The 27,438-nt window shown below is 47.6% G+C and overlaps 1 protein-coding gene across 1 annotated transcript in view; it reads right to left on the reverse strand.

Moving 5' to 3' along the window:
- Positions 1-1,579: 1,579 nt before the first annotated feature.
- LOC307075050 (interleukin-1 receptor accessory protein-like 1-B) overlaps positions 1,580-27,438 on the reverse strand; it is a gene marked incomplete at both ends in the record, with an annotated part of 202,021 nt that continues 176,162 nt past the window's right edge. The window contains 6 exon segments of the mRNA XM_079735557.1: positions 1,580-2,403; positions 5,804-5,848; positions 9,606-9,776; positions 15,781-15,927; positions 20,278-20,423; positions 27,304-27,436. Coding sequence (XP_079591683.1) covers positions 1,580-2,403; positions 5,804-5,848; positions 9,606-9,776; positions 15,781-15,927; positions 20,278-20,423; positions 27,304-27,436 — 1,466 coding nt within the window.

The raw sequence follows: 27,438 nt of genomic DNA on the forward strand, positions 1-27,438 counted from the left end.
GTCGAAAGTTTACCGCCCTGCACCGAAAACAAACAAACGCGATCGTAAACAGACATCGGTAGGGTTGATCGGAAAAAAACCGTACTGAGTTGCATACTTGGTTGGGTGATACATGTGGAAGTTGCAGTTTATTACGGCGTTTTTACTGATCTGTTCGGATAAGACGCAACGTGAATGACCGTCTATTGATTATTACTTTTTTCTTGAATTACGCAGTTTATTGAGATTGACTTTTTTTTTGGCGATGGTTCCGTGTTTCATTCCTTCCTCCCAAACCGCTTTTATATAGGTTATATCTCTTTTCTAAGCAAATATTCCTCGGTTACAAAAATAGACCCCCTTTTTTTCATAAAATAACCCACATATTTTAGTTTTAGGTGATATATATATTCTTCTTTTAAAGTAAATAGCAAGGCTGTATTTCTGTCTTAAAAAAGTAAATATCATCCAGAGGCAGAGAGACAGTGTGTGTAAGAGAGAAAGAGAGAGAGAGAGAGAGAGAGAGAGAGACAGAGAGAGAGAGAGGTTGATAAAGAGAGTATTAAACAACGTCAGGAATGGATCGTGGTGTGAACAATGTGAGCACCAGTGTTTTCTCCTCAAATCTCTCATCTTGGAAAAAGTGTTGTCTCCACAACTTCGTAATTAGCGTTCAGCTGACGTGATCATTTAAGACGGAATATAAAACTATCTTTTGGGTGTCTTCGTTTCCTTCAGTGTATTTTTGCATAACCTAGTTACCTGGCGGAGCGAGTACCAGATTATATTACTCAGTCCCGACGGCCCGACCGACCGAGAGAAGACGAGGTTTAAGTACAAACATATTTAAATCAAAACATCGTAGTTTCGCTTTTGACCCAACCCCTGTCCGACTTTAAACTCGCTCTTTATTGACTTTGTGAGCCAACAGCAAGTTAGGATTAAAGAAACAATATTTTAACATACACCACGGCCCATTGCTTCACTTTTGCACAAATCCAGAACAAAATGATATATAAAAGAAAGTTAAAATAAAAAACGGTTCCCAAAAACCATGGTAAAATACAAGATAGCGAGAGAAAAAAAAAAACAGATGCTACAAAGAATTAGAAAACCTTATGTACAGAACCCTGTATTCCTTAAGTCTCTGGGTAATTAAGAGTTGGTGTCCATTTGTGTTAGGTAAGTTTTATTTTTTCTGTCAGGCATGTAAAAAAAAACGAAGAGTTCCTCTCGATTGTCCAGTGTTTAATTCCCTTGAAAGCTCTTTTCAGACGAAAGAAACGCAAACAACCGAAAAGAAAAAAGCCAGCAAAAAAGACCCTCACATCCCATAATCCCTCGCCTCCATTGTCAAGTGGCCCCGACTCCCCCTCTGTGTTATCATTGGTGCAAACTCAGCTGCAGCAGCACGTAGACTAGTGGCGTTCCCAGTCCTGGGGCGGGCTAGCTAGTGCCAAACGCCGAAACGCGCGACTCCCCCCAAAAACCCCAACAGTTCGAAAGAACTGATCCCGTCTTTCGGTCAAACCGCCCAAGGTCCTTCTCATCCGGCACTCGCGCTCGTCCAATCCACCAACATTTTTATCCGGCCTGGCCATCACCAGATAACACTGGAGATGCTCGTCTCCCGGGGCAACAGCGGCAGCATGGCGTTGGCCGGATGCTGCGTCGCCATCGTCTCCTCCAGGCTCCGTTGCCGCGGCGACCGGGCGGACTGCCCGCCCCGCTGCTGTTGCCCGCCGTTGAGCAGTGTCATGGGGATGTTGCAGTACGTGTGCTGCTGCCCGCCGCCGCCGCCGCCGCCGCCGCCCTGCTGATGCTGATGCTGCAGCGCCGACAGGGACGGCAGCGTGCCCCCGTGCTGCGGCAGGTCGTAGTCGTACCCGCCGTGGTGGTAGTAGTGTTTCTGCTGCCGCACCTGCGCGTGGCACTGCGAGCTGTGGAACGACGAACGCAGGGTCGGGTGCCCCGCCGTCGCCATGGCGGTCGTGGTGGCCGCCGCCATGGAGATGGCCGACACGGTCTGCAGCTCGCCGAAGGGGCCCTGCTCGCTGACGTCCAGCGCCCGCTCGTGCGGCGCCACGCCCAGGTCGGGTTCCACGCGGCGGTACGGCATCTCGAAGCGCAGCTGCTTCCAGAACTTGGAGGCGAGGGGGTTGCTGGCGTCGGCGCCGCGCCACTTGATGACGGTGAGGGTCTTGATGCTGTGCTTCAGGGCCTCCACCTCCTGGTAGTTCATGATGCCGCGCAGCTCGGCGCACTCGATCAGGATCACCTTGATCTCGCCGCTGGCCAGCATGTTGCGCAGGCGCGTCTCCAGCTCAAAGATGCTCCAGCCGCGGCGCACCACATAGTTGGGCGTCATGACGATGATCAGCCGCTTGCTCTGGTCCACGCAGCGCGCCACGTCCTCGATGTAAGCTGGGGCCGGGGCGAGGGGCGGAGAGAGAGAGGGGTTAATAGAGGGAAAGGGAGAGGGGGAGGTTAACGGAGAGAGAGAGAGAGAGAGAGAGAGTGAGGGAGGGGGAGAGAGAGAGAGTGAGGGAGGGAGAGAGAGAGAGAGAGAGAGAGAGAGAGAGATGGGGTACAAAAAGCCAATGGGAGAATGGGCGACGCGAAGACGGGGACTGAGCTGGGCTGAGTCAGCGCTAAACGCTCGAGTCGTTAACTGAATAATCCTTTCCACTCGCCAGCTCTCAGCTCACGCGACGACAGATGACGAGAACACGGCCGACAGAGAATGAACGACGACGGCCAGTCGACGCCAGCCACATAAATACAATATTCACTAATGTTCAATGATATAGGCCTCCTGCAGTGAATTGCAGAGAAGCTCTTCACTTAATTAAAACCAGAGCAACAGCAACCCCTCTGGTGAAGCCGGCGTAACTGCACTCCGTGGGGATTATAATCACTATGGAAATGACACATTAAGCTGTGAAACAGCAGTTTATATGGACTGCTGAGAATAAAATGTTGACATTGTAATTTGTACGTTGCTAGCTAGCATCTAAGGTTTAGATGCTAGCTAACTAGCTAGCATCTTTGTGTGTGTGCATGTGCATATGTGTGTGTGTTTGTGTGTGTGCGTGCGTATGGGTTTGTATGAGTGTGCATGTGTGTGTGTTGGGTGATACATTGGTGCAGTGAGGGGAACATACAATGTGGAGCAGAGCCCACGACCACACAGCCCCCCCTCTTAACATCTCCTCTCTCACCGGCCCTCTACCTCCGTCCACATCGCTCTCTCTCTCTCCTTCTCCACCTCTCCCTCTCCCCCCCTCTCCCCTCCTCTCTCCCTCTCTCCCCTCCTCTCTCTCCCCCTCTCTATCTCCACCTCTCTCTCTCTCTCCCCCTCTCTATCTCCAACTCTCTCTCTTTCTCCCCCTCTCTCTCTCCCCCCCTCTCTATCTCCACCTCTCTCTCCCTATCCTTCTCCACCTCTCCCTCTCCCCCCCTCTCCCCTCCTCTCTCCCTCTCTCCCCTCCTCTCTCTCCCCCTCTCTATCTCCAACTCTCTCTCTTTCTCCCCCTCTCTCTCCCCCCCTCTCTTTCTCCCCCTCTCTCTCTCCCCCCCTCTCTCTCCCCCCCTCTCTATCTCCACCTCTCTCTCTTTCTCCCCCTCTCTCTCTCCCCCCCTCTCTATCTCCACCTCTCTCTCCCTATCCTTCTCCACCTCTCCCTCTCCCCCCCTCTCCCCTCCTCTCTCCCTCTCTCCCCTCTCCCCTCCTCTCTCTCCCCCTCTCTATCTCCACCTCTCTCTCTCTCTCTCCCCCTCTCTATCTCCAACTCTCTCTCTTTCTCCCCCTCTCTATCTCCACCTCTCTCTCCCTATCCTTCTCCACCTCTCCCTCCCTTGCTCTCTCTCTAGCTCACACTCCCCCCTTCTCATTTTCTTTTCATTCCAGTCATCCTCTCTTCTTTTTTCTCTCTCCCTTCCTCTCCCTCTCTCCCTCCATTCCAGTAAACTCCAACTCCTTCCATCCCTGTAATGAGCTGGCGGCCGCCTTTAGGAGAGGCTGATTAGGACCTGAGAATCACATCGGGGCTCCTTGCCCGTCGCTTCACAAAAAGAGAACGAGGTCCCACTACCCCGACCTACTTTACTCTTCTTCACCCCCCCCCATCCCCCTTTTTCATTTTACAAATAATTGCACCCTCACTCCGAAGAAAAAACTAAAAACCCGACCGACGCGGTAGATTACATGACGAATCTAAAGTGCAGAGTGGCAAAATGACATGGGGGGTGTCATTTCCCCCAAGTCGTTTCCACTTTCAATTAAACCTCTACAGGAGAAATCGTTTATTTCTACCTTTTTCCCTCAGATGGGGTAACTTACCTTTAATGAATTGAGGGAAATGGATGCTATCCATAACTGACGAGGAGTGGTCAGACTTTTCGCCAAGGTTTCACGATTAAACACAAAATAAACCGACGCAGAGGTACCGAGGCGCCTGTAGAGGCTGCTGTTTTCTTATTTTGGGTCCAATTACAACTGTTTCAAAGTCTGTGTGTTTGGGCAAGGGAATTGTGTGTGTGTGTGTGTGTGTGTGTTTATGTGTATGTGAGAGAGAGAGAGAGAGAGAGTGTGTGTTTTGTGTGTGTGTGTGCGCGTCACGACAAGGGAGGCTCGTACGACAACGGTATTACGTTCCTCAACTGAAAATAAACACAAAAATAGGGGACTTGTACGTTCTCCGGTGCAAACGCCTTCATCTGCTCTCTGATTGGTCGAAACAAAGCCCATTTATCTCGGAGATAAGCCGCTCGGTTCCATCACCTCGATTGTTACCGCGATGGCAGTGTGTGCGGGTTTGTGCGTGTGTGGGTGTGTGGTTCAATGAAAACACAATAAGAGATAGAGAGATTAGGGCCCAGGTTATAGTGTAGCGTCGTATGAACGTTACAAGCCTGTCTGGGCCATAGTCACAGCAGATCATATCTCCTTTTTCATATTGATTGGAAAAAGGAGAGACTTCTTACCCTTGTTGTCTTGAGTCACCTAATGGCTAACAGAGGAGGCAACAAGAGTCCTGTAAATTAGCAGCTTAAGTGCCAATTTAAGCGCTAAATGTACATTATCTTCCCGGTTGAACTACAAGCTGTGAAGAAGGGAGGGAGAACGAGATTGCCTTTTAGTTGCTGAACTATCTTGCTCATTTCGCTGCGCATGATACGTGCAGACCGAGTATGTGACCAATAAAGAAGCTGAACCCCGGAGTTCAACTTTATCTGGACGCCTGTGGAGGGTTGATTAGCTTCAGCGGCGCGAGGGCTAGGAGCTTTAGCCCTTGAAATGGCCCTTTCGTAGCGAGGAGTAGAACAGATATTGAGCGTATCATGGGGAATTACTCCCATCATTTACACAAACTTGCGTTCTTGGTAGGGGAAAAACTCGAAACACTGATACACAACACTACTGATATATTTTTGACTGGGATTTTTTCAAGCACACCAACATCTTGAAATCACCAAAGAAGGCGAAACGCTTTCCGTCCTGAAGGCAAAGATGAATTGGTCTGTGTTTAAACAGGTAATGTACTGTTAAACCAACGCCGCGGCCCTTCCATCCACGCAGTGTCTGTTGAACTCTTAGCGAGAAAGTCTCGGCCACAACTCAGAGCGACCAACCGCTAGCATGCTAATGATTCGTCAGAGGACAAGGGTGATTACATCGGCGCCTCCACAACTGATGAGTGTCTGGGGAAGGAGTGTGTGTGGGTGGGGAAGGGATGGTGTGGTGAAGGGGGTGTCAATGTGTCGGGGGGGGGGGGGGGGGTGTGTGTGGAGAGGAGGATGGTGTGGGGGGGGGGGGAAATACCTCTAAGTAGTCTGGTGTCATCCTGGAAATGATCGTTGGTGAAACCTGGACATAGATATTCAAAGTGTGACTCGCAGTGACAGGCAGAAAAAGCATTGTCAAAGTGTCATAGCACGGGTTGTGTTGGTGGAGGTGGTGGTGGTGGCTTTGGTGGTGGTGGTGTTGGTGGTGGTAGTGTGGTTGTGGTGGTTGTGTTGGTGATGTGGGTGGTTGTGTTGGAGGAGCTGGTGGTGGTGGCAGTGGTTGTGATAGTGGTGGTGGTGGTGGTGTTGGTGGCTTGGGGAGGTGGTTGTGATAGTGGTGGTGGTGGTGGTGTTGGTGGCTTGGGGAGGTGGTTGTGATAGTGGTGGTGGTGGTGGTGTTGGTGGCTTGGGGAGGTGGTGGTGGTGTTGGTGGCTTGGGAAGGTGGTAGTGGTGGTGGTGGGGGAGGTACGGTGGATGAGGGTGGATGGACAAAGTTTCTCTGAAGTTTTTCTAGAAGTGCTGGATATTTCCTGGAACAGAAAGTAAAAGTCCCTTCCATATTCGCAATACACGACGAGCCAACTGAGTTTGATTCATTTATAGAGATTCTGTTGTCGCACTTGTGAAGAAATCCAAATACTTAACTGAAAATACTACTTTACTTTTGGACCGGAAAAGTTCCAGTCTGTTATGGCGGTTGGTGAAATGAAAACTCCAGCCCGCCAGTTCATTCCAGTTTAATGTGGGACGTTTGGCATAAAAACCACATGGGGGGAGAAATAAAGAAAATCAAAACTGACCGAGAAAGCATTTTCTCAACTTCTCCTCGCCAATGGCATATATTATTCTAAAAAGTATACAGCCTTGTCCCCAATCGAACTGTCGAGAAGTCGACCATGATTACAGAAATAGTCGCAGCGGTGGCCAGCAAGACTTTCTCAGTCTACCGTCTATGATTGTAGTTCTCGCCATAACCAATTCCTTCCAGACCGAACTAACGCTTTGTTCGTAATTCTAAATAGCGGACTAAACCGCCAACATATTTTTACAGTTACATTAAGAACTCAACAGATGCTGGTATCAAAGGCTTAATGAAAACACATATTAAAATACACTGAATCGTCTGTCATTTGTCGTCTTCCTCCAGCCCTCGTATACACTAAATGGCACTTAATGAATGCACTTCTTGTATTTCGTACGTCCTGGCACCTGGCACAAAATAGTACTTGGCATAGAGTAGCATCTTATCCTAGCCATCTTTGTTGTGTAGGGGGAATGGGTTAACCCAACGATTGTTAGTCCTTGGCACTTGTTTCTATGAACATCATTACTGTACCGACAGTGATTTATTGTTCCTCTTCTTCTGACAAATGTACTTATTGTAAATCGCTTTGGATAAAATCGTCTGCTAAATGCACTAAATGGAATCTAAATGGAATTCTAGTTTTGAAGTGGGACTTGAAAACACCTTCTTGTGCTCTTCAGTAGAAGATCTAATGCCCTAACCATTGCCAAATGGAGCCCTATGATAGGGCTTGAGGAAGCTCAATCTTATCTTGACAGGGCTCCCACATGGAAACCAATGCCTGGCAATCGCCCCATAGCCATCATCAAGGGATTCTCCCCACAACATTGGCTTTGCGCCACTGACAAGCAACATAATTAGTAATGGGGGTGGATGTGGTGGTGGATGTTGTGGTGGTGGTGTTGAGGAGGGGGTGTGAGGGGGGGGGATGTATATATACAATGGAGGCCCCCCAGATGTGAGAGATGTTCAAATCAAGGGCTAATCAGGTAATGGCGGCGTGGAACCCATCGGTCGGCGCTGATGAGCTAATCAAATGGAATGCGCCGGGCGCCACATCACAGTCGCGGGGGGGGGGGGCGCAATCGCAGCGGATAAACATGCATCGGCAGCCATCCGCACGGGGCATGACCGCACAGCACACACAAAGCGACGGGATGGAGTTCAAGGCTTCATGCAGAGAGGGGGGGCACTCTAAGGGGTTTGGGGTCCCAGAGGATTTCCAGGGGTTCATAAACACAAAAATAGGGGACTTGTACGTTCTCTGGTGCAAACACCTTCATCTGCTCTCTGAACATCGTTTTATGCAGATGACATTATAATTGTCGATGCAGATGTCCATTTAGTTTTATGGGTGTAGTGTAGATGTATGTGTTTATTATATTTTGCATTTGTGCTGATGCGAGCTGTTGTTACGCCTCGAACGTCCCCTCAGGGAAGAGCGAAGCACTGATCTAATGGAATCTAATTGAACCGTTTAACAGACGCTTTTTATCATCTAATAAATACTTACGAGCAAGTGCCCATGCTCATACGAGTCATTAAAAGGGGCTCAGGGGTGAAGGTTGCTCAGGAATGCCAACAGGTAGACCGCAGACGTCAGGGTTCATGCCGGACCGTCAAACAACCCCCCTCTCCTGCCCGACCGTGTCGTAATAATACTCATAACCTCTGAACGTCACTCAGAGCAGGTTATGAAACCACTCGAATACAGTTTGACGAGAATTGGATGCGCAAGGAACTTTGCACGCAGTGGCATTTTAACCAGACTGATTGATGACCAAAGAGGAAGGCCAACGCGAGATTTGTTTTTCACCCACAAAACAAAACGCCTCGCAAAAGAAATCTAATAAAAGATATCAAGAGCCTCTTTCATGTAGAAACAGCCCCGAGATCGGGAAGATACATTAAAGATAAGTGTTGTAAATGTCTGCATGAGACTGTAGTAACACCGGTTTAAATTGAACTAATAATTCACTTTAAAAGACTAAACCTTTCAAAAGGAAATAAGACTTCTGTCAGCGGGCTGGCAGTATCTAGCATGCCAAGCTCAGAATCCTCTGTTTATTAACACAAATGTCGACGCATCGACCTCATGAATGCAATATATTAAGTTATATTTCGGCAGCGACAGTCACATCTATTTTACTGAAGGTTGGGTTAATGTTACTTGTTTTTGACAGCAGACGATATTTATTTGGGTTATTTCCAATATATTGCTTTACAATTAAAGAGTTTGTTGTGTCTGATGGATAAAAAACAAATCCAAGACAAACAAACAAAATAAAAAGTTACAGCAAAACCACAACGAAAAAAGCCAACTGACAAAAACCCACGCTTGCGATGAATCCCAGACTTAACCAAATTTCCAGCTCTGCAAGGTTGTAGTTGAAATTTGGGAATTCCAAAAGGCATTTCAAAAGAAACTTCAATAACATCAGGAATACTAATTCAAATCATGAATCCAATCTTACTTTCCATGTCTTGTTGGTTGTATCTTGTCAAAACCAATGAGTTACAGATTTTGGGATAATTATTGTATTATTAACTGGTTAACAGTTTAACCAAAATTAAGAAATGTCCATCATGAAAGCAACTCTCTTTGGCTACATCTTTAATTTCTTCTCCTATTCAACACCTGACACTTTACAAATAGTGAAGTGGTACTTCTTAAGGCAATATCTTAATCTCAGCCACTGAGACACAAAGTAACCACTTTCCCTAAAAAACTAAATCATCCACTGCAGTCTCCGGCTACGTCTGGGAATATCAGTTGTGTCACGACACAAATGCAAAGAAACGGCGGCAAAAGCAACAAAAAAGACGACAACAAGACCAGGCCACGCGACGGGGGGAACACAACACGACACTGGATCACAAAGACAGCCGGGAGCAAACGAAAATCGGGAAACAAGACAAAAATCGGAAAACGAAAAGCGTAAAAAAAATCGGAAACCGAAAACAAAAAAAAAACGGATGGGAATACAAAAAACATTCCACACAACTTGTAGATCGCCACGAGAGAAAGCTTACTTCCGGTGGGGATCAAGTCCCTGTCTGGAATGAAGAGTTTATACCCAAAATGCTTTTCGAGCACGTCAGGGAGGATCTCCAGGGCGAAGCGCTCCTCCTCCCGCGTCTCCTGGCTCCACTGGTCGGGCTCCACCTTGGTGTAGGACAGGTAGGCGTCGTAGTCCTTGTTCTCTGCACGGGGAAGGACGGATCAGGGGAGAGAGACATCGGGAGGAGGGGAGGGAGAGGCATCGGGAAAGAGAGAGAGGTAGAAGGGGAGAGAGAGAGAGAGAGAGAGAGAGAAAGAGAGAGATACATAGGTTGAAGGGGAGAGAGACAGAGAGAGAGACAGAGAGAGAGGTACATAGGTAGAAGGGGAGAGAGACAGAGAGAGAGAGAGAAGTAGAAGGGGAGAGAGGCGTAAGGAGAGAGAGAGAGAAAGAGACAAAGAGAGACAGAGAGAGAGAGAGAAAGAGAGAGAGACAAAGAGAGAGAGACAGAGAGAGAGAAAGAGAGAGGTAGAAGGGGCGAGAGACAGAGAGAGAGACAAAGAGAGAGAGAAAGAGAGACAAAGAGAGAGAGAGACAGAGAGAAATACATAGGTAGAAAGGGAGAGTTACATAGGTAGAGAGAGAGAGAGAGAAAGAGAGACTTAGGTAGAAGGGGAGAGAGACAGGTAGAGAGACACGGGTATGGAGAAAATAGCGATTATTAGGATATATGATGGCAGGGTCTTAACAGCATTCACGCAAACAATATATTATTGATTATATATAATCACCCATCTCGCCTTTGAAGACGTGTGACCCCTCCCTCACTTCCTCTCATTCTGGGCGCCCCCCCCCCCCCCCCCCCCCCCACCAGCCCCTCATCTCTCTGCAGAGACTGGGAAACAGAGCTCAGAGCACGACATGTCAAACCTCCTCTACACTACACACACAAATATACGAAAACACACCGATTTATACACTTGTGCACACACACACATTCGCACAAATATACAAACACACACACTAACATACACACAAATATACACACTCACACCGGTATATCAAATCACACACACACACACACAACTACACAGATATGTACACACACACAAACACACAGGCGTGCACAGCCACAGACACACAGGTGCACAAACACACCCATACAGATGCATGCGTATGTATACACACAGGTATGCAACCCCACAGACACACGCACACACAACCCCACAGACACACACACAACCCCACACACACACGCTTGCATATCACAGATTCTCGCAGAAGCACACTCACACACCCAGACTCCTATTGCAAATGTGCAAACATATACCCCCCCACAAACACACACCCACCCACCCACACACAACACTTCAGACGCTGAACTGCTGAACTTCCCCTGCAGCGATGCCAGCGACGCCCACCCCCCGCCCCCCGGCTGGGACGACCACAGATGCTTCCGGTTTCGTTTAGCCCGGAAGGAAACACACACACACACACACACACATATATAGAGGGTCCCTACATACATAAATGTGTGCTGCACCGCATAGTGTGTGTGTGTTTGTGTGGGTGTGGTGTTTGTTTGATTATGAGTGCGCAAGTGAGTATCTTGTGTGTGTTTGTGAATGTGCTTGTGTGTGAGTTTATATGTTTGGTGTGTGTGTGTGTGTGTGCATGTGAGTGTGTTTATTTGTACGTTTGTGAGCGTGTGTGTGTATGTGCCTGTGCATGTCTGTGTTTGCCTGTGTGTGTGTGTGTGTTTGGAGGGATGACCGCGTGTCAATGAAAACATGAGTCTGAATCTTTCATGTTCAGGCCTTGGAATCTCCACCTCAGAAACGGAACAGAAAATAGATATTTTCATCCAGTGTGGATCTCTGCAACGGCTTTCTATTTGATTTGAGCGATGAAAGTATTGAGGTTCTGTATTGGTTTGTTTTTCTAGTATGGTGTCCTATTATTGTGGCCGTCATGGTCATCATCATTACCTCCACGGACTGCGCGGTGATGACAGTTGGGAAACAAAAGATGGATTAATGCACTGGGAATTGTAACCCCGTTCATAATCACCTCCGCCACTTTGTCACGACTAAATAACGGCAAGGGTACACAGATTAAGCAGGAAGGATCTCTCACAACGACTCTGTCTTCCACGTATGTGGAATCAAAACAAAGCAAGAGTGGCCTCATTTCGATGTTTGCGGTAAACTCGAGTTAGCGACTGACAGCATGGCAACAAAGCATTTGTTGCCATTGCCAACCAGAGGCAAAGTAAGTTTCCGAAGTTGTGTGTCGTGGTTCCTGAATTTTTCTGTGTTTGTGTATTCTTTTTTAGCGTTCTTCTTCTTTTTTTTTTTATATCCCCAGATCCAAAATGACATCGGCTGAGGTTAGCTTGCGGTGTAGCCGCCAGCTACCAACTTACACCTGCCTCCCTCTATTGTTCCAATTGCGCTCCTTTAAAACAAAACCAATCAGAAATTGCGTTAGTTTAGACGTTGTGCGTCATGATTCCAGATTTTTTTGTGTGTTTGTGTATTTTTTTCCAAAAGATTTTGGGCCCAATTTTGGGCACCTTTTAATCTTGCCAGATCCAAAATGGCGTCGGCAGGTGTCAGCCAGCAGCTGTAGCCAGCTGCTGGCTGACACCTGCCTCCCTCCATTGTTCCCACGGCGATCCTTCAGACACTCCCGCCAACGCTTGGTGCGTGACAAACACACGTTCCTTCGCTTAGCGCTCATCATGCTAATGTGCTAATTTGTTATCGCGCTGCTGCACGGGGAAGACGAAGCTACGGGATCGGTGTGTGTGTGTGTGTGACTCGTCGCTTGTCAAACAAAGTGCATTTAATAGACACTAAGTATGTGTTACACATGCAATGTTTGTGTTTGTTTGCAGGCGTTAGATAGAAGAACGTCTGTGTCTCATGTGAAGAGTACTGATTGGGTTTCTCTCTCTGTCTCTCTCCCTTCCTCCCTCTCTCTCTCCCCCTCCTTCCCTCTGACACTCCCTCCCTCCGTCTCTCTCCCTCCCAATCTTCCTTCCCTCTGTCTCTCCCTCCCCCCCAACCCTCCCTCCCTCCCTCTTCCTGTCCCTCTCCCTCCCTTTCCCCTCTGTCTGTCTGTCTCTCCCCCTCCCTCTCTCGACCCCTCCCTCTGTCTCTCTCCCTTCCTCCCTCTGTCTCTCTCCATCTCTCTCTCCCCCTCCATCCCTCCCTCCCTCCCTGTCTCTCTCCCCCTCTCTCCCTCCCTCTCTCTCTGTTCAACCTGTAATATCCTGTGTTGTGTAAGTGTATTACATGATGCTATAGTAGCCAGCCAAGCAACTAAGCAATTGCTCTATGTGTGTTTGTTTGTGTGTCTGTGTCTGCGTCTGTGCAGGTAAGTGAATATATGCATGTGTAGGAGGCCTTTTGCATGTCTCTCTGTCTTTCTGTGTATGTGTGCATCCAGGTGCATCACAGTCCGCGCTTGTGTATGTGTGTGCATCTGTGTCAGTATGTGACCCTATGTGTGTGAGTGAGTGTTTGTGCATAGTCATATGTGCGCGTGTGTGTGCATGCGTACGTGTTGGTGTGTTCATTAATATCGGCATGTGTGTGTGTGCTAGTGTATGTGTGTATGTGTGAGTGTTAGTATAAATGAATGTGTGCATTAATGTGTGTGTGTGCATGTGTGTGTGTGTGTGTGCGTATGCGAATGCCTCCCTGATTCTCAGGGCTGCCCTGAATACAGGCAGCGCTCTCTGTCTCTTATTCACCCTGATCCCTTTACAACCCACCATCAAATAGAAAACCTGACTCCCTTCCTCCCCCCTCCCTCCCCCCTTCCTCCCCCCTCCCTCCCCCCACTCCCCTGCCCCGCTCAGGCGGCACCACCGAAGAAGAGACACGGCCTGTTTTCTTATTAAGTTCAGGTTCCTGACAGCCCATGCAGCAGGGTTGAGGGGCCTCGGTCCAGACCGAGGGGGGACAGCTCATTCCCGCCCTCTTTCTCTATCACAAGTCTTTCCCGCCTGTTTCAATCCCATTATTGCTTTCTAATGATCTGTCATTCCCTCCATCGCAACCCCCCCCCCCCCCCCCTATCTCTCATTCTCACTTACTATCTCACTGGCTCGCTCTCTCTTTTGTTTCACCGCTCTCGCTTCTCTCCCTCCCTCTCCCTCTCTTCTCAAAACACTAATTCTATTCCCAATCAAATCCCTTCCCACCACAGAGAGGGAGCGAGCCAGAGAGAGAGAGCAAGAGAGCGGAAAGAGAGAGAGAGAGAGCAAGAGAGCGGAAAGAGAGAGAGAGAGCAAGAGAGCGGAAAGAGAGAGAGAGAGCAAGAGAGCGGAAAGAGAGAGAGAGAGAGAGAGCAAGAGAGCGGAAAGAGAGAGAGAGAGAGAGCAAGAGAGCGGAAAGAGAGCAAGAGAGAGAGAGAGAGAGAGAGAGCAAGAGAGCGGAAAGAGAGCAAGAGAGAGAGAGCGAGAGATAGAGAGAGAGAGAACTAGAGATTCATTAGTCGGAATTGAATTAAAGTGCGTCTTTCGCAACTCAGGTTGATGCCTTCTCAATCACGAGGACCAATCACAGTTGGTTAACCACCCTGGGCCCTGAGGTATTCTGCTGTTGTTGTTGTTTTCTTTGTTGTGGTGCACCGTGGGCACTTTTGTTTGGATTTTTTGTCGTCTCTAATCTCCCACCATGTTTTCATTAATTTGGGGTTAATGAACAATGATAATTTGGGGTTAATGAAAATGTTGATTATAATTTACCTTATATCTTTTACTTAAGGTTTGCATGTTAAACAAGGTAATGCTGTTCATGTTAACTAAGATAATGTTGTCCATGTACATTTGGTTATATGGTTAGGGTTAACCCTAACCCATTAACCGTTACCCTTTTGAAAATGCTACTTAATAATGCCTTTAGTATTAACATAGGTTTGACTTCACCTTTAATGGTTGATTCTGATAGTTCTCAGCCTCCCTTGTAAGTGGGTCACGTTTTGATAAGAGCGTCCGCTGAACTCAATGTCAATTTGGAGGGGATAAGATTAAAACCAAACCCCAACAGCACTTATTTGTATTACTTTTTTAATGGCATTGCTGATATTACTTTCGATATATAGTGCAACATTACTTTTCTATTTTCGTTCAATTACTTTACCTTGTATACTCCACTTTTATTGTTATTTTATCTGGCACTGGTTTGAGCATTTACACTAATACAATTATAATTTTTTTCTTAAAGGGGAGATATTATGCCCTCAGGGGTGAGTGTGATTAGCCAATACAAGCCGCTTAGAAAAACCTGCCTTTTCCTGTGTTTTAGTGACATCACAAGTGGGCGTGTCCACCTAGGTGGACACGCCCACTTGGTGTGTCACTTAACACAGGAAAAGGGAACCTCCGTCTCTGACTTTGGTTCTCCAAAGTCACTATACTAAGTGTTCCTCATTGCACGTGTGGAGAGAGAGGGAGAAACAGAGAGCGAGAAAGAGAAAGCGAGAAAGAGAGAGCGAGAAAGTGAAAGAGACCGAGAAAGAGAGAGAGAGGAAGAGAGGGATGAACCCTTGAGAGTTGAAGGGTTGCACTTCAACTCTCTGACTCTGGTTCTTCTTTAAAGACGTTCTCCATCAGAGAACCTCCTCTAGAGACGTTCTCCACCAGGGAACCTCCTCTAAAGACGTTCTCCACCAGAGAACCTCCTCTAAAGACGTTCTCTACCAGAGAACCTCCTCTAGAGACGTTCTCCACCAGGGAACCTCCTCTAGAGACGTTCTCCACCAGTGAACCTCCTCTAAAGACGTTCTCCACTAAAGGCGTCCTCCTCTAACCTCCTCTAAAGACGTTCTCCACCAGGGAACCTCCTCTAAAGACGTTCTCCACAAAAGACGTCCTCCTCTAACCTCCTCTAAAGACGTTCTCCACCAGGGAACCTCCTCTAGAGACGTTCTCCACCAGGGAACCTCCTCTAAAGACGTTCTCCACCAGGGAACCTCCTCTAGAGACGTTCTCCACCAGGGAACCTCCTCTAAAGACGTTCTCCACCAGAGAACCTCCTCTAAAGACGTTCTCCACTAAAGGCGTCCTCCTCTAACCTCCTCTAAAGACGTTCTCCACCAGGGAACCTCCTCTAAAGACGTTCTCCACCAGGGAACCTCCTCTAAAGACGTTCTCCACCAGGGAACCTCCTTTGGAACCCCCGCCCGCGGCTCACCCCCGTCCACGTCCTCGCTGCCGAAGTGGTTCCTGTAGAACAGCATGAGGTCGATGCGGTAGCACTTGTAGACGGTCACCAGCACGATGAGGAGCAGCAGGATGGCACCCAGACCCCCCGCCAGCTCCATGGTGTACACCAGCTCCGCTGGGGGGGGGGGGGAGGAGGAGAGGGGGAGGAGGTGGTGGTAGATGAGGAGAGGGGGAGGAGGTGGTGGTAGATGAGGAGAGGGGGAGGGGGAGGTGGAGATGATGGGAGGATTGAGGAGGTCGAGGAGGAGGAGGAGGAGAGGGAGAGAGGAAGGAGGAGGGGAGGTAGTGGTGGTGGAGAGAGAGGAGGTAGGGGAAAGGAAATGAAGGTAGGAAGCGATGAATAGAAGGAAGGAAGGATGGATGGATGGCAGGATGGATGGGAGGAAGGTATAAACGAAGGAAAGAAGAAAGACAAATCAAAACACATTAAGCCAGTCTTACTCTAAATCCAGAGCTACTGCCGGTAAATAAGAGAACTGTGTGAAAACTACGCAAAGGATAGACGAGAAAAACTTTCCCCAAACAAAGCAACAGGAAAACTACGATGGGAAAATGGCTTCACCTAAGAACCTTGGAGCCACCGAGAGAGAATAAAACCAAACATCTGTGGGAACACTCACACACAGCCGAGCCACCTGAACCAGCACCAAAGCCTCCCTGGCGCTAGGAACTATGGGTAATGCATTTAATCACAAAGCGTTTTTAATCTGGCGACTGGAGATACAACCGTCTGACTTTCAAACTGTTCCACTGTCTGTGTGTGTGCATGAGTGTGTGTTTGTGTCGGCTTGTTTGTATGTCTGTGTGTGTGTGTTTATGTGTGTGAATGTGTGTGTGGGTGTGTGTGTTTATGTGTGTGTCTGTATGTGTTAATGTGTGTGTGCGTTTTTATGTGTGTGTGTGTGTGTGCGCATGTTTGTGTATTTATGTGTATGTGTTTGCTTGCGTGCGTACCTTGCGTGCTCGCCAACTTCCGCAAAAGACTCAAAACTCACCTGTTCAGAGTTCATCTCGACTCTGCATAGAAACCAATGCACAGCCACCATTGAATGTTGTACGTCCTGGCACTGGTACATTGCACTTATTCAAGGTACTTAATTGTGTAGCATCTACAGTAGCTGCTATCGCTGCTTTACAAGGGGAATGGGTTAGCCTAGCGATTGTAATACTTGCACTTGGTTCTATGAACATCTTTACTGTACCGACAGCGATATATTGTTTCACTTCTTATGACAAATGTACTTATTGTAACAAATGCACTTATTGTAAGTCGCTTTGGATAAAAGCGTCTGCTAAATGCCCTAAATGTAAATGTACCTGCGTTTATGTATGTCTGTCTGGGCGCGGGTGACAGACAGACAGACAGACGGTGTGCAGAGGGAATGAGTTAGGTTTGTAGATTTAACGGCAAGTAGTCGAAAAAATAAAAAAGCACAGTATATTTCAGGGACAATAGACTTTTTGCATTAGGTCTCGTGGTGCAATCCACTGGCCGGAGAGCCTGCAATTTACTAAGTGTTTAGAGGGAGAGAGAGAGAGAGAGAGAGAGAGAGAGAGAGAGAGAGAGAGCGAGGGGGGGGGGAGAGGGAGAGAGAGAGAGGTGGAGAGAGAGAGAGAGAGAGAGAGAGAGAGAGAGAGAGAGAGAGAGGGAGATAGAGAGAGAGAGAGAGAGAGAGAGAGAGAGAGAGAGAGAGAGAGAGGGGGGGGGGGAAGGGGGGAGAGAGAGAGAGAGAGAGAGAGAGAGAGAGGGGGGGAAGAGGGAGAGAGAGAGAGGTGGAGAGAGAGAGGGAGATAGAGAGAGAGAGAGGTGGAGAGAGAGGATGAAAAGGAGTGGAGCTCTTATACAGCTGTTGTTTTTATGCGCCGTCTCTGGCACAAGAACCACTTCCTGTTGGCTCCAATGTCCGAGAGGACGCACACAAACACGCATGCACAAACGCAGCAACACACACACAGACACACACACACACACCCAGAATCACACACACGAGGACAAACACTCACACATGCAGACACAGATACATTCAAACACACCCACATACATACACACACACGCAGACACACACCTACTCAAACATACACACACACACACACATTCAGGCACACACACATACACCCGCTAGTATGCAAAACGCCTCGTAGCAACCAAGGTTTGAATCTGTCAGCTGACCCCATCAGGACATTTACACTCTCTTTCAAACTGTTACATTTCTGTCTTCACTGCCTGCCCTCTGAACGCTGAAAAAGTAAAACAAAATGTTACGAAACGATTTGTTACGAAACACAGGAACGGAAATAGCACTAAACCTCCCGTGTGAATATATGCGAGCGGGCAGGAATTTGTTGCCAAGGTAACCGAGTGACAGGATATTAAAGGTGAGGGCCCGTGGGAGGGGCCATTACTGTTGGTGCATGTGTTGCGTTTTCTACCATTCAATATTAACTCGTAATAGGGGAAAATGGTTGACAATTGATAGCAAAATAATCATATATATATATATATATATATATATATATATATATATATATATATATATATATATATATATATATATATATATAATATACACTTCCACCAGACCTATATATAGGTCTGGTGAAAGTGACATATATATATATATATACAAACATGAAGAATATATTATATATTATATACTATATATTATATATATTTTACTGCTATATATTACTTCTATAAATATATATGTGTATGTAAACACGTCCCACAAGACCTATATATATATATAAACGTGAAGAATATATATTCAGTTTTATATATGCAGATACATATACACATATACATATATATATATATATATGTATATATATATATATATATAGTGTATAACTGAAGAATATAAAATCCTGTTGTCAAGGTATATCATCTCTACCCAGAAATGTCGCCATTTATTGTATGTACATTCTCATGCAATATAACACATAATATAATATAAAATAGAGAGACATTCGTCACGTGATGTGAGTTTTGATTGTTGTGCTAAGCTCAGAAACAACAGTGTTCCCAATCCTTTTTTTGTGTTGTTTTTGTCCTCCACGTTTGAGAGACATCAATTCTCCACGCACGGCGTTTCCTGCTGACTCCAGTTTATTCTGGGATTGTTCCGGTTTGCCCAAATTACTGTCATAAATCAACGGAGATGTTTGATAGTACTGGGGAACCTTGGTGGTGTTGTGGGATTGAGGAGGGAGGGAGAGAGGGAGGGAGAGGGAGGGAAGGAGGGAGGGAGAGAGGGAGGGAGAGGGAGGGAAGGAGGGAGGGAGAGAGAGACAGAGACAGAGAGAGACACAAACACAGAGGGAGAGAGTGAGTGAGAGAGAGAGAGAGAGGGGGAGAGCGAGAGCGAGAGAGAGAGAGAAAGAAAGACTATAATACTACATAAACGCGTTTTGACCCAATATTTGAAAAGACTACAGACTAGAGTGAGCGGTACATCTTATTCTGAAAGAATAACTCCACCGACTTGTCAACCAACTGAAGCCAGCACCGTTTTGGGAAAAAGGCACCGCCGGTTAACGGCGCTTTTGATTGTGTGTCACTCTTGCAAATGCATGTGTGTGACATCGTGTGTCTCCTCTCTCCCACGCCTCAGAAACCCGTTCTCGTCTATCTCTGAACCAAGGCCTCATTTTTCCGCTCTCCGCACAAAAGGCTTTTCAACCGATCGATTCCTCAAGACCAAAATTAACGCTCCCAGCTCCAGCGCCGAGACGTTTATAAATCGCAAAGCGAGGGCTTAAAAAAATAAAAGTAAATTAAACAAAAACTGTCAAATCGTAAAAAAACAAAGCTTTTGTTGACGTTACAAAAGTGACCGCGAGCGACAGCGGGAGTTATTTAGCGGCGTCTTCTGTCGAGATGCCTTGGAGGAGACAAAATGGCCGACGTCTGAGGACAAAGAGCCTGGATGACCCTCTGCTCGGTTCACCTGAAGGAGTGAAGGGATGATCGTCTTTCTGCTTCCTGGCTCCTCGCCACAAGGGTGAACGTCTCTGGTAAACCTTGTGATAAGAGTCCTCACGTCTCAAGGTCAGAGCGGGCGTTCCAAGGTCAGAGCTGGCGTGTCAAGGTCAGAGCTGACGGAGGCAACACTCTGCTATGTGTGTTTGTCGTTTGTGTGTATTCCACCATGTCAGTGTGTGTGTGTGTGTGTTTGTAAATGTGTATCTGTTTCATGCTTGTTTCTATCCATGTTACTGTGTGTGTGTGTTGGCCCCTAGGGGCCCTTCACCCCTCTCTTGATGATTTGAATGTGCGTGTGTGTGTGGCCCCTCACCTATCTTGATAATCTGGTTGTGTGTGTGTGTGTGTGTGTTGGCCCCTAGGGGCCCTTCACCCCTCTCTTGATGATTTGAAAGTGTGTGTGTGTGTGGCCCCTCACCTCTCTTGATAATCTGGTTGTGTGTGTGTGTGTGTGTGTGTGTGTGGCCCCTAGGGGCCCCTCACCTCTCCTGATGATCTGGATGTTGGCCTGCCTCCTCCCGTTGCCGTTCTCCACATAGCAGGAGTAGTTCCCCAGGTCGCTCTCCCCAAGGGAGTCGATGGTCAGGTAGATGGAGATCTCCTGCTCCCCCAAGTGCTCCCGCACCGTCCTGAGGGGGGGAGGAGGAGGTAGGGGTAGGAGGAGGAGATGGGGGGAGGAGGAGGAGGAGGTGGGGATGGAGGAGATGCAGGTGGGGGTGATGGAGGTGGTGGAGATGATGGTGAGGGTGGAGGTAGGGAGACAAAGAGTAGAAGAAGAAGAAGAAGAAATTATTAATCAGGAAGTGAGGAGTGACGACGAGTTAAAGACACAATTTCATTGGCTGTCATCAGGGTTTTAAATAAAGTTCGGAAATTGACCTATAAAATACAAAAAAAATATTTTTTTCTGGGGGACTTTAACATAACATAACAAAACCTAATTTACATGTCACATTTTCAATAACATTATCGAAATGAAGAAGTCCGTCTTTTTTTCTTTTTCGGTTAGGACGATCACTGCAGACTTAAGGGGGGGCTATAACAGCCCTCATCCAGCCCCCCCTGTCCTCCCGGACCGGTGACGGCCGAGGATGAAGTATTTAGTCGTAATTCACATTCATGAGGAGGGAGCTGTGATCGCCAGAGCGGCCCGCCCCCCCCGAAGCCATGACCACTTCCTCCATCATTAAAAGGTGTTTCTGGGGAAACACATCATAACTCAATTTATCGCACAACATTGAAGAAAGAACAAAAAAAGAAAGAACAAGGGATTTCGATTACCATGGCAACAGGGAGAGAACGTCGGTTGGGTTTTTGTATTTTAAAATAATCGGCTTTCACTGCTGCGGTCTTCGCAAGACTTAAACGTATTTTTTTTGTTGTTGTTTCACCTTGAGGTTGCGTCATTTAGAAAATACCTTTGCTTTATGTCTTATATAGTTTCCTGTCATTTTTATTATGGAGCAGCAACAACAAAAACGTACCAAGGACCAATACATTTTTGTTTGGTACAAGGTTTTTTGTCATCCAATCACAAGGTTTGACGGGGATGGCCATAACATTCTGACCAATCGTGAAGGCTCCTGGGGCCAGGTTTACTTTTAAAGCAATCAGGTGACAATTAGGGGTACTCCCGCCATTATGGCCAATCAATTACTGACCAGTCGCATCGTCTCCTTTGTATGCTCTGCCCTGATATCCTGTCTTCTTTTGTTAATTAAGTGCGAAGTGTGAAGTAAAATTAAGGTTTTGTGTGTGTGTGTGGGTGTGTGTACAAACAGTGGTACAACCAAACTCATCGCAAGCGATAGCAAACGATAAAGCCTTACCTGTAATCATTACGTCCGAACAGAAATTCTGAAATAAATAACGTCCGGTTCTTTCCGCTGCGAGTGTGTTTTTGTGGGGAAATGAAATGGGTTGCTTGCTGCGCTGGCGCCACATTTAGTTTGATTGGATTTCGGTTTGAAACGATATCAAACGGTTGTACAAGTTGACACTCGGAGGTGCCAGCTGAACACTCAAAGGCAGGCTCAAACACAGCAGCCGGCGCAGAAGAGTGTTGGAGTGGAGAACAGTTTTACACAATAAACCGCTTTGTCTTCTCAGCTCCAAGAAAGCCGCATTCTGTACACAAATCCACCAGGGGTTTCCTGGGCCGCTTCCTAGGGAGCGTCAAGCGTCATTTTTTTTAGCCCTTTTTACAGTGTCATTAATTTCTCTCTCAGAATTAAAGACATAAAATGAAAGAGAGGAATAGAGACATACAAAGATAGAGAGAGAGAGAGAGAGAGAGAGAGAGAGAGAGAGAGAGAGAGAGAGAGAGAGAGAGAGAGAGGGAGAGACACACACAATTACACACACAGAGCAGGAGAGGAAGAGAGGCATAAATCCCTCTTGAGAGTTGAAGGGTTGAGCCGTGATGCAACATCCCTGCCACACGTGCGCTCGTACACCAGCGCGCATACACGTGCACACATACCGCTCGCTGCGTTCGAGTGCGGCCGTGGCTGCAGGGACAGCTATTGATGTGCGCTGGCCAGCACTCCCGCGGGAGGACACTCATGTTGATCATTTCCATTTCAAAGCTAACCGCTAATGGAATTATTTAACGCCCAGTGTGGCTCGGAATGTACGGGAACACACAGGGGGACAAAATACGTAGCGGGGCAGTGTCAGATCCTCACACCCAAGCACGAGCATACACGCATACACACACACACACACACACACACACACACACACACACACACACACACAGTCTTTGATATATGCCCACGCATTATTTGAAAATAACCACACACACACAAACACACACACATAAAGACAACACACACACAGCCTTTGATAAATGCACCTTATTGGAAAATAACCACGCATATACACACACACACACGCACACACATTGAAATATGCACACGCATCATTGGAAAATAACCAATAATATATGCACACGCACTCATCATCAGGGTTGAAAAAATTCCACACAGACACGCCACGCACACACACACACCATCACAGCTGTACATGGGTGATCCAAAAGTCCCACACATACACGCACACACACACACAAACACATACTTTTCCTGGCATCCGTATGTCGTAAGCGTACGTCCAACAGAGACACAGCCGACGCACACAAATCACAGCGTCAGACGCATTGGGGGGGGGGGGGGGGGGGACCCGCGCTGTACGGACGCTTCCTCTCCGAGACCGTGGCTCCGCCCCTTTCTCTCTCAAGGTCGACGCGGCGACGAGGGATGCCAGGCGACGGCGCTTTGCCAATAAGTGTGGTGCTGAGGCTGGGGGGAGCGGTTTGGGGGTGTGTGGGGGAGGGAGTGCACAGGGAGGGGGGCGCGTGGGGGGGGGGGGGGTGCTGTTCCCGTTGGAAGCACATCTGAGGACCTGGGGCGCTGTCTCCTCAGGCAGTCCGGGATCCGTCTCCGCATCCGACCGGGACATGACAGCGAACACGGGATCACAAGGCTGGCCCCCTTCGTCACCACACGCTCTCTGTCTCTCTCTCTCTCTCTCTGTTACAGCACGTTCTCTCTCTCTCTCTCTCTCTCTCTGTTACAGCACGATCTCTCTGTCTCTCTCTCTCTCTCTCTCTGTTACAGTACGATCTCTCTCTCCCTCTCCCTCTTACAGCGTGCTCACAGTCTCTCTCCCTCTCCCTCTCTCTCTCTCTCCCTCTCTCTCTCTCTCTCTTACAGCGTGCTCACAGTCTCTCTCCCTCTCTCTCTCTCTCTCTTACAGCGTGCTCAGTCTCTCTCCCTCTTCCTCCCTCTCTCTCTCTCTCTCTCTCTTACAGCGTGCTCACAGTCTCTCTCCCTCTCTCTCTCTCCGTCTTACAGCACTCTCATTGCATGTCTATCTCACTCTCTCTCCCTCACACTCTACATTCCTCTATCTCTCTCTTTCCCTCTCCATCTCTTCCTCTCTCTTACAGCACTCTCTCTATATCTCGCTCTCCATCTTCATTTCTCTATCTCGCCATCTCTCTCTCTCACACAGTAAACGTATGGGGTCGAGTGCTCGTCACAAAAAAAGAGCCGGCCTCTACCCAAGCTTCAGAGAGATGAGATGAGTTGAGACACATACTGTATATGCAGGGAGATAAAGAGAGAGTGAGAGAGACACACATACACAAAGAAAAAGAGCAAGAGAAAGAGAGAGCATAAGAGATGGATAGACACGTACACAGACAGACAGAGACAGAGAGAGACACAGACATACAACTAGAAAGACGGAGTTACCAAGAGTGAGAGCTAGAGCGACATTGAGAGAGAGAGAGAGAGAGAGAGAGAGAGAGAGAGAGAGAGAGAGAGAGAGAGAGAGAGAGAGAGGGGGAAAGAGAGCGAGCGATATCTCTAAATGCCAGCTCTCAGACCGGAGGAGCCCTACCCCTTCCCCCGTCCCCCTGCTCCCTGTACTTGAGGTTAACCTTATCACAAGGGGCCCCTGAGGTCATCCAAAGCGAGGGGGGGGGGGTGGGGGATCCTTGCAGGACATGCTGATTAGCCCCGAATTGGCCCCTACGCCCAACCTGTGTTCAAGTGCGCCTCACAGCACCTTGCTTCTGTACCGAAGTTGACAGGACATTGGGGCGGGGCAAGCAACGGAGCCGACGCGGTTGGTCAGGATCTGATTGGCACTAGCGGCTGGAGTATCGACTGCCTACTGGTGGCTTTAAAAGTAAACCTGGCCCTAAGAACTTTCACGATTGGTCGGAATGTTATGCCCCGCCCCCTCAAACCTGGTGATTCTCTGACAAAAAAAAGAAGAAAAGAAAAAGTCATCACTCCCTCTGGGATAGGGAACCAGGAGTCTTGACGGTGTGTGTATACGTGTGTGTATATGTGTGGGTGTGTGTGTGTGTGTCTCTCTGTCTTTTTAGTGCCTCGATTCCACGAGTGGGAGGTTATTAAATATGCATGTGCACGTGCTAAGACGCAGGCGCTCGCTTGCACAAAAGCCTTCTTGGTTTTTGGCCGTGTTCCCTCTGTGTTGTCGCTCTGTGAAAATAAAAACGATTCGTTCTTTTTTGCCAGACGGTCTAAAGCGCTCCGTAGCCATGCCCAAAAGGTCATCACGAATACAAAACAGCAACAGACGCACTTTGGTACCGAGCGCAGATGAACCCGTCACACAAGGACGTATTCACAAATCCTAACGAGCGTTCATAACTGAAAGACAACGCGGCCTCACTCGGACTGTGGAGTGATTAAGTTTACTAAGTCCCAAACCCAACTTCCGAACCATGTCCTTCACCAACAGTAACGACTACATAATCAGTCCAGAGTTGGGCTTTGAAGAGCTGGTGGTTTCCCCCTCCGGAGACACAAGGGTGTTGTGGCCTTTATCGACTTGGATTCCCAGTGGACTACTACCCTCCGGGCCCGACCGCAAATATGGGAGAAATTAACCATTACTTTTATATTAACTATGAGTATTATCAGGCCTATATATCAGGTATATACATTAATGGTGGAAAGCAGCAAAACCACCTCTGGATTCAGAGGAGGGCCTCACACGGCGCCAGAGAGTCTGGGGTCAAGGTGTACTGACATCCCACCATTGTTTAGATTAACTGCAGAAGATGACCACATACTTAAAGGAATGTATGGCTGACCGTCCTTGCCATATAAGGCAATTCTGAGCATGTGCCGAAGGCGGTCATACCATATGCAAAACAGCTCAGTTTGAAAGAATAAAAAAGAACGGGATCGGATGGCCCGGCAGTGTCTTTGCAAAGCTCACTTGGCTTTGATGTTTCTCGTTTGCGGGTAACAATAAAGGCTCTGTCAATACTTCATCCGGACTCCCCGATTCCTCTCCTCATGTTCTCTTAGTTAGTTGAAGTGATAGAACTCGGTTTTTTTTCTACCACACAAACAGCAAACTGCACCGACGCTGATTCCCACCCTGTCCAGATCTCTCCGGTACAACCCCGATAACGAGATCTTTAGTCCGACGGCTTTATGAGAAGATCGGGAAAAAAAATGATCGGAGTACTTTGCTAAAATATCGGTAAAATATCGGTGTCGGGGTAGCACTTCTGAACTTTTAGCAAAGAAGCGTGTCACAAACAAGGCATGACTTTATCTTGTTTTAGACGCTGATATACCTCAAAGCTATTCCTACAAGTGCTGCCATTCTGATTTGTCTAATTACTTCCCTCTTTCCGTTATTTGATGATTAATCAAACGGCGTCTTTCTGCGTAATTGTATCGTGATTGTACAAAAAACGGTATTAGTTTTTCTACTCTGCCAACATCCCAACACCGCCTCCGCCACTGTGATCTCCGTTCATGGAAGCTGTGCCCTCTGGCGTGTGATGACATCATTAAACAGTCTAATTTCAAACACCGTACGTCTGCGATTTTTCTTACAAGTGTCGTCTACCTGCCTGTGCAATGTACCAGACAATTGTCATCTTACGGTATGAGATTATACAAAACACTATTTCAGTTACGAGACTAGACAAGGCAGTGGGGGGGGATTGCTGGATGGGCGTGGGGGGTACTTGAGGGGTGATTTCCCGGTGGTTTGCTGAACTCGTATTCATATTCCGTTCACTGCTATAATTTCGGTTACAAACATTTGTCAGGCTCGGGAAATAAATGAACATCCGAGCGTGTAAGTAGTATCCTTTCAACCGATTTTCCTTCCCTCCCCATCATCTATCCGTCTTCCCATCATCTCAGGCCGCGATCGTTGATTCTCCAGACGCACTCGCGTTCAAAGTGGAACCATGGCTGCCAGTGCGTTATACAGCAGCCGCACGCACACGCCATTGGCCCACAAAGAATGAATTATTTTAAACCACCTCATTGGTTTAAACAAGGTTTAAACGGCAACAGTCGCTTGCGGTTAAGCCTCTTGGTTGTTGAGGGAGCGAGCAAGCGTTTGTTCCGTGTGAAGGAGATTCAATGCACCTTAAAGATGATAGTGTGTTGTTCTTAATGCGTGTTTTGTTTTACAGACCGCAGAAAGCTCAGGGGTAACAGGGTGGGTTTTGCCTGACGCACTTGATAAAATAAAAAAGTATAGGGGGTAATATTTCCATAAAAGTAGAGAATATGTTGGAATTCATAAGCTTACACTGAATGCTGTTTGGTCAAATAAGTAGTATTGAAACGGATGTCAGGGGAGACAGTTGGGATGTCTTAACCTCCCAGACCAGTGTTGTCCTTAAATGACGGGTAAAAGCAGTTGTAGCTCGTGATGCTAACTCAAGCTAGCTTTGACCAACTTGATGACACTCTCCTAGATTCTCTCCTTGTCCAGTGAAAATATTGCCATTTAAGTAGAGAATACATTAGAATTCATAAGCCTACACTAAATGGTCTTCGATCGAACAAAGTAGTTTTAAAACGGGTGTCTTACTGATGCCAGGGAAGACAGTCTGGATGGTTTTACCTCCCAGACCAATGTGGTCCTAAAATGGCTGGTAAAAGCAGTTGCAGCTCGTGACGCTACTTCAAGCTAGCTCGTTTGACTCACTTGATGTCACTCTCCTGGATGCGCTCCTCGTCCAGGTCCTCGATGAACTTTTCGCCCTTCATCCAGTAGATGAGCGGGCTGACGTCTCCGCTGTAGCCAAAAAAGGCGCGGCATGTCAGGTTCACTGGACTTCCT

Source organism: Pollachius pollachius, assembly GCF_949987615.1.
Source record: "Pollachius pollachius genome assembly, chromosome: 4".
NCBI lineage: Eukaryota > Metazoa > Chordata > Actinopteri > Gadiformes > Gadidae > Pollachius > Pollachius pollachius.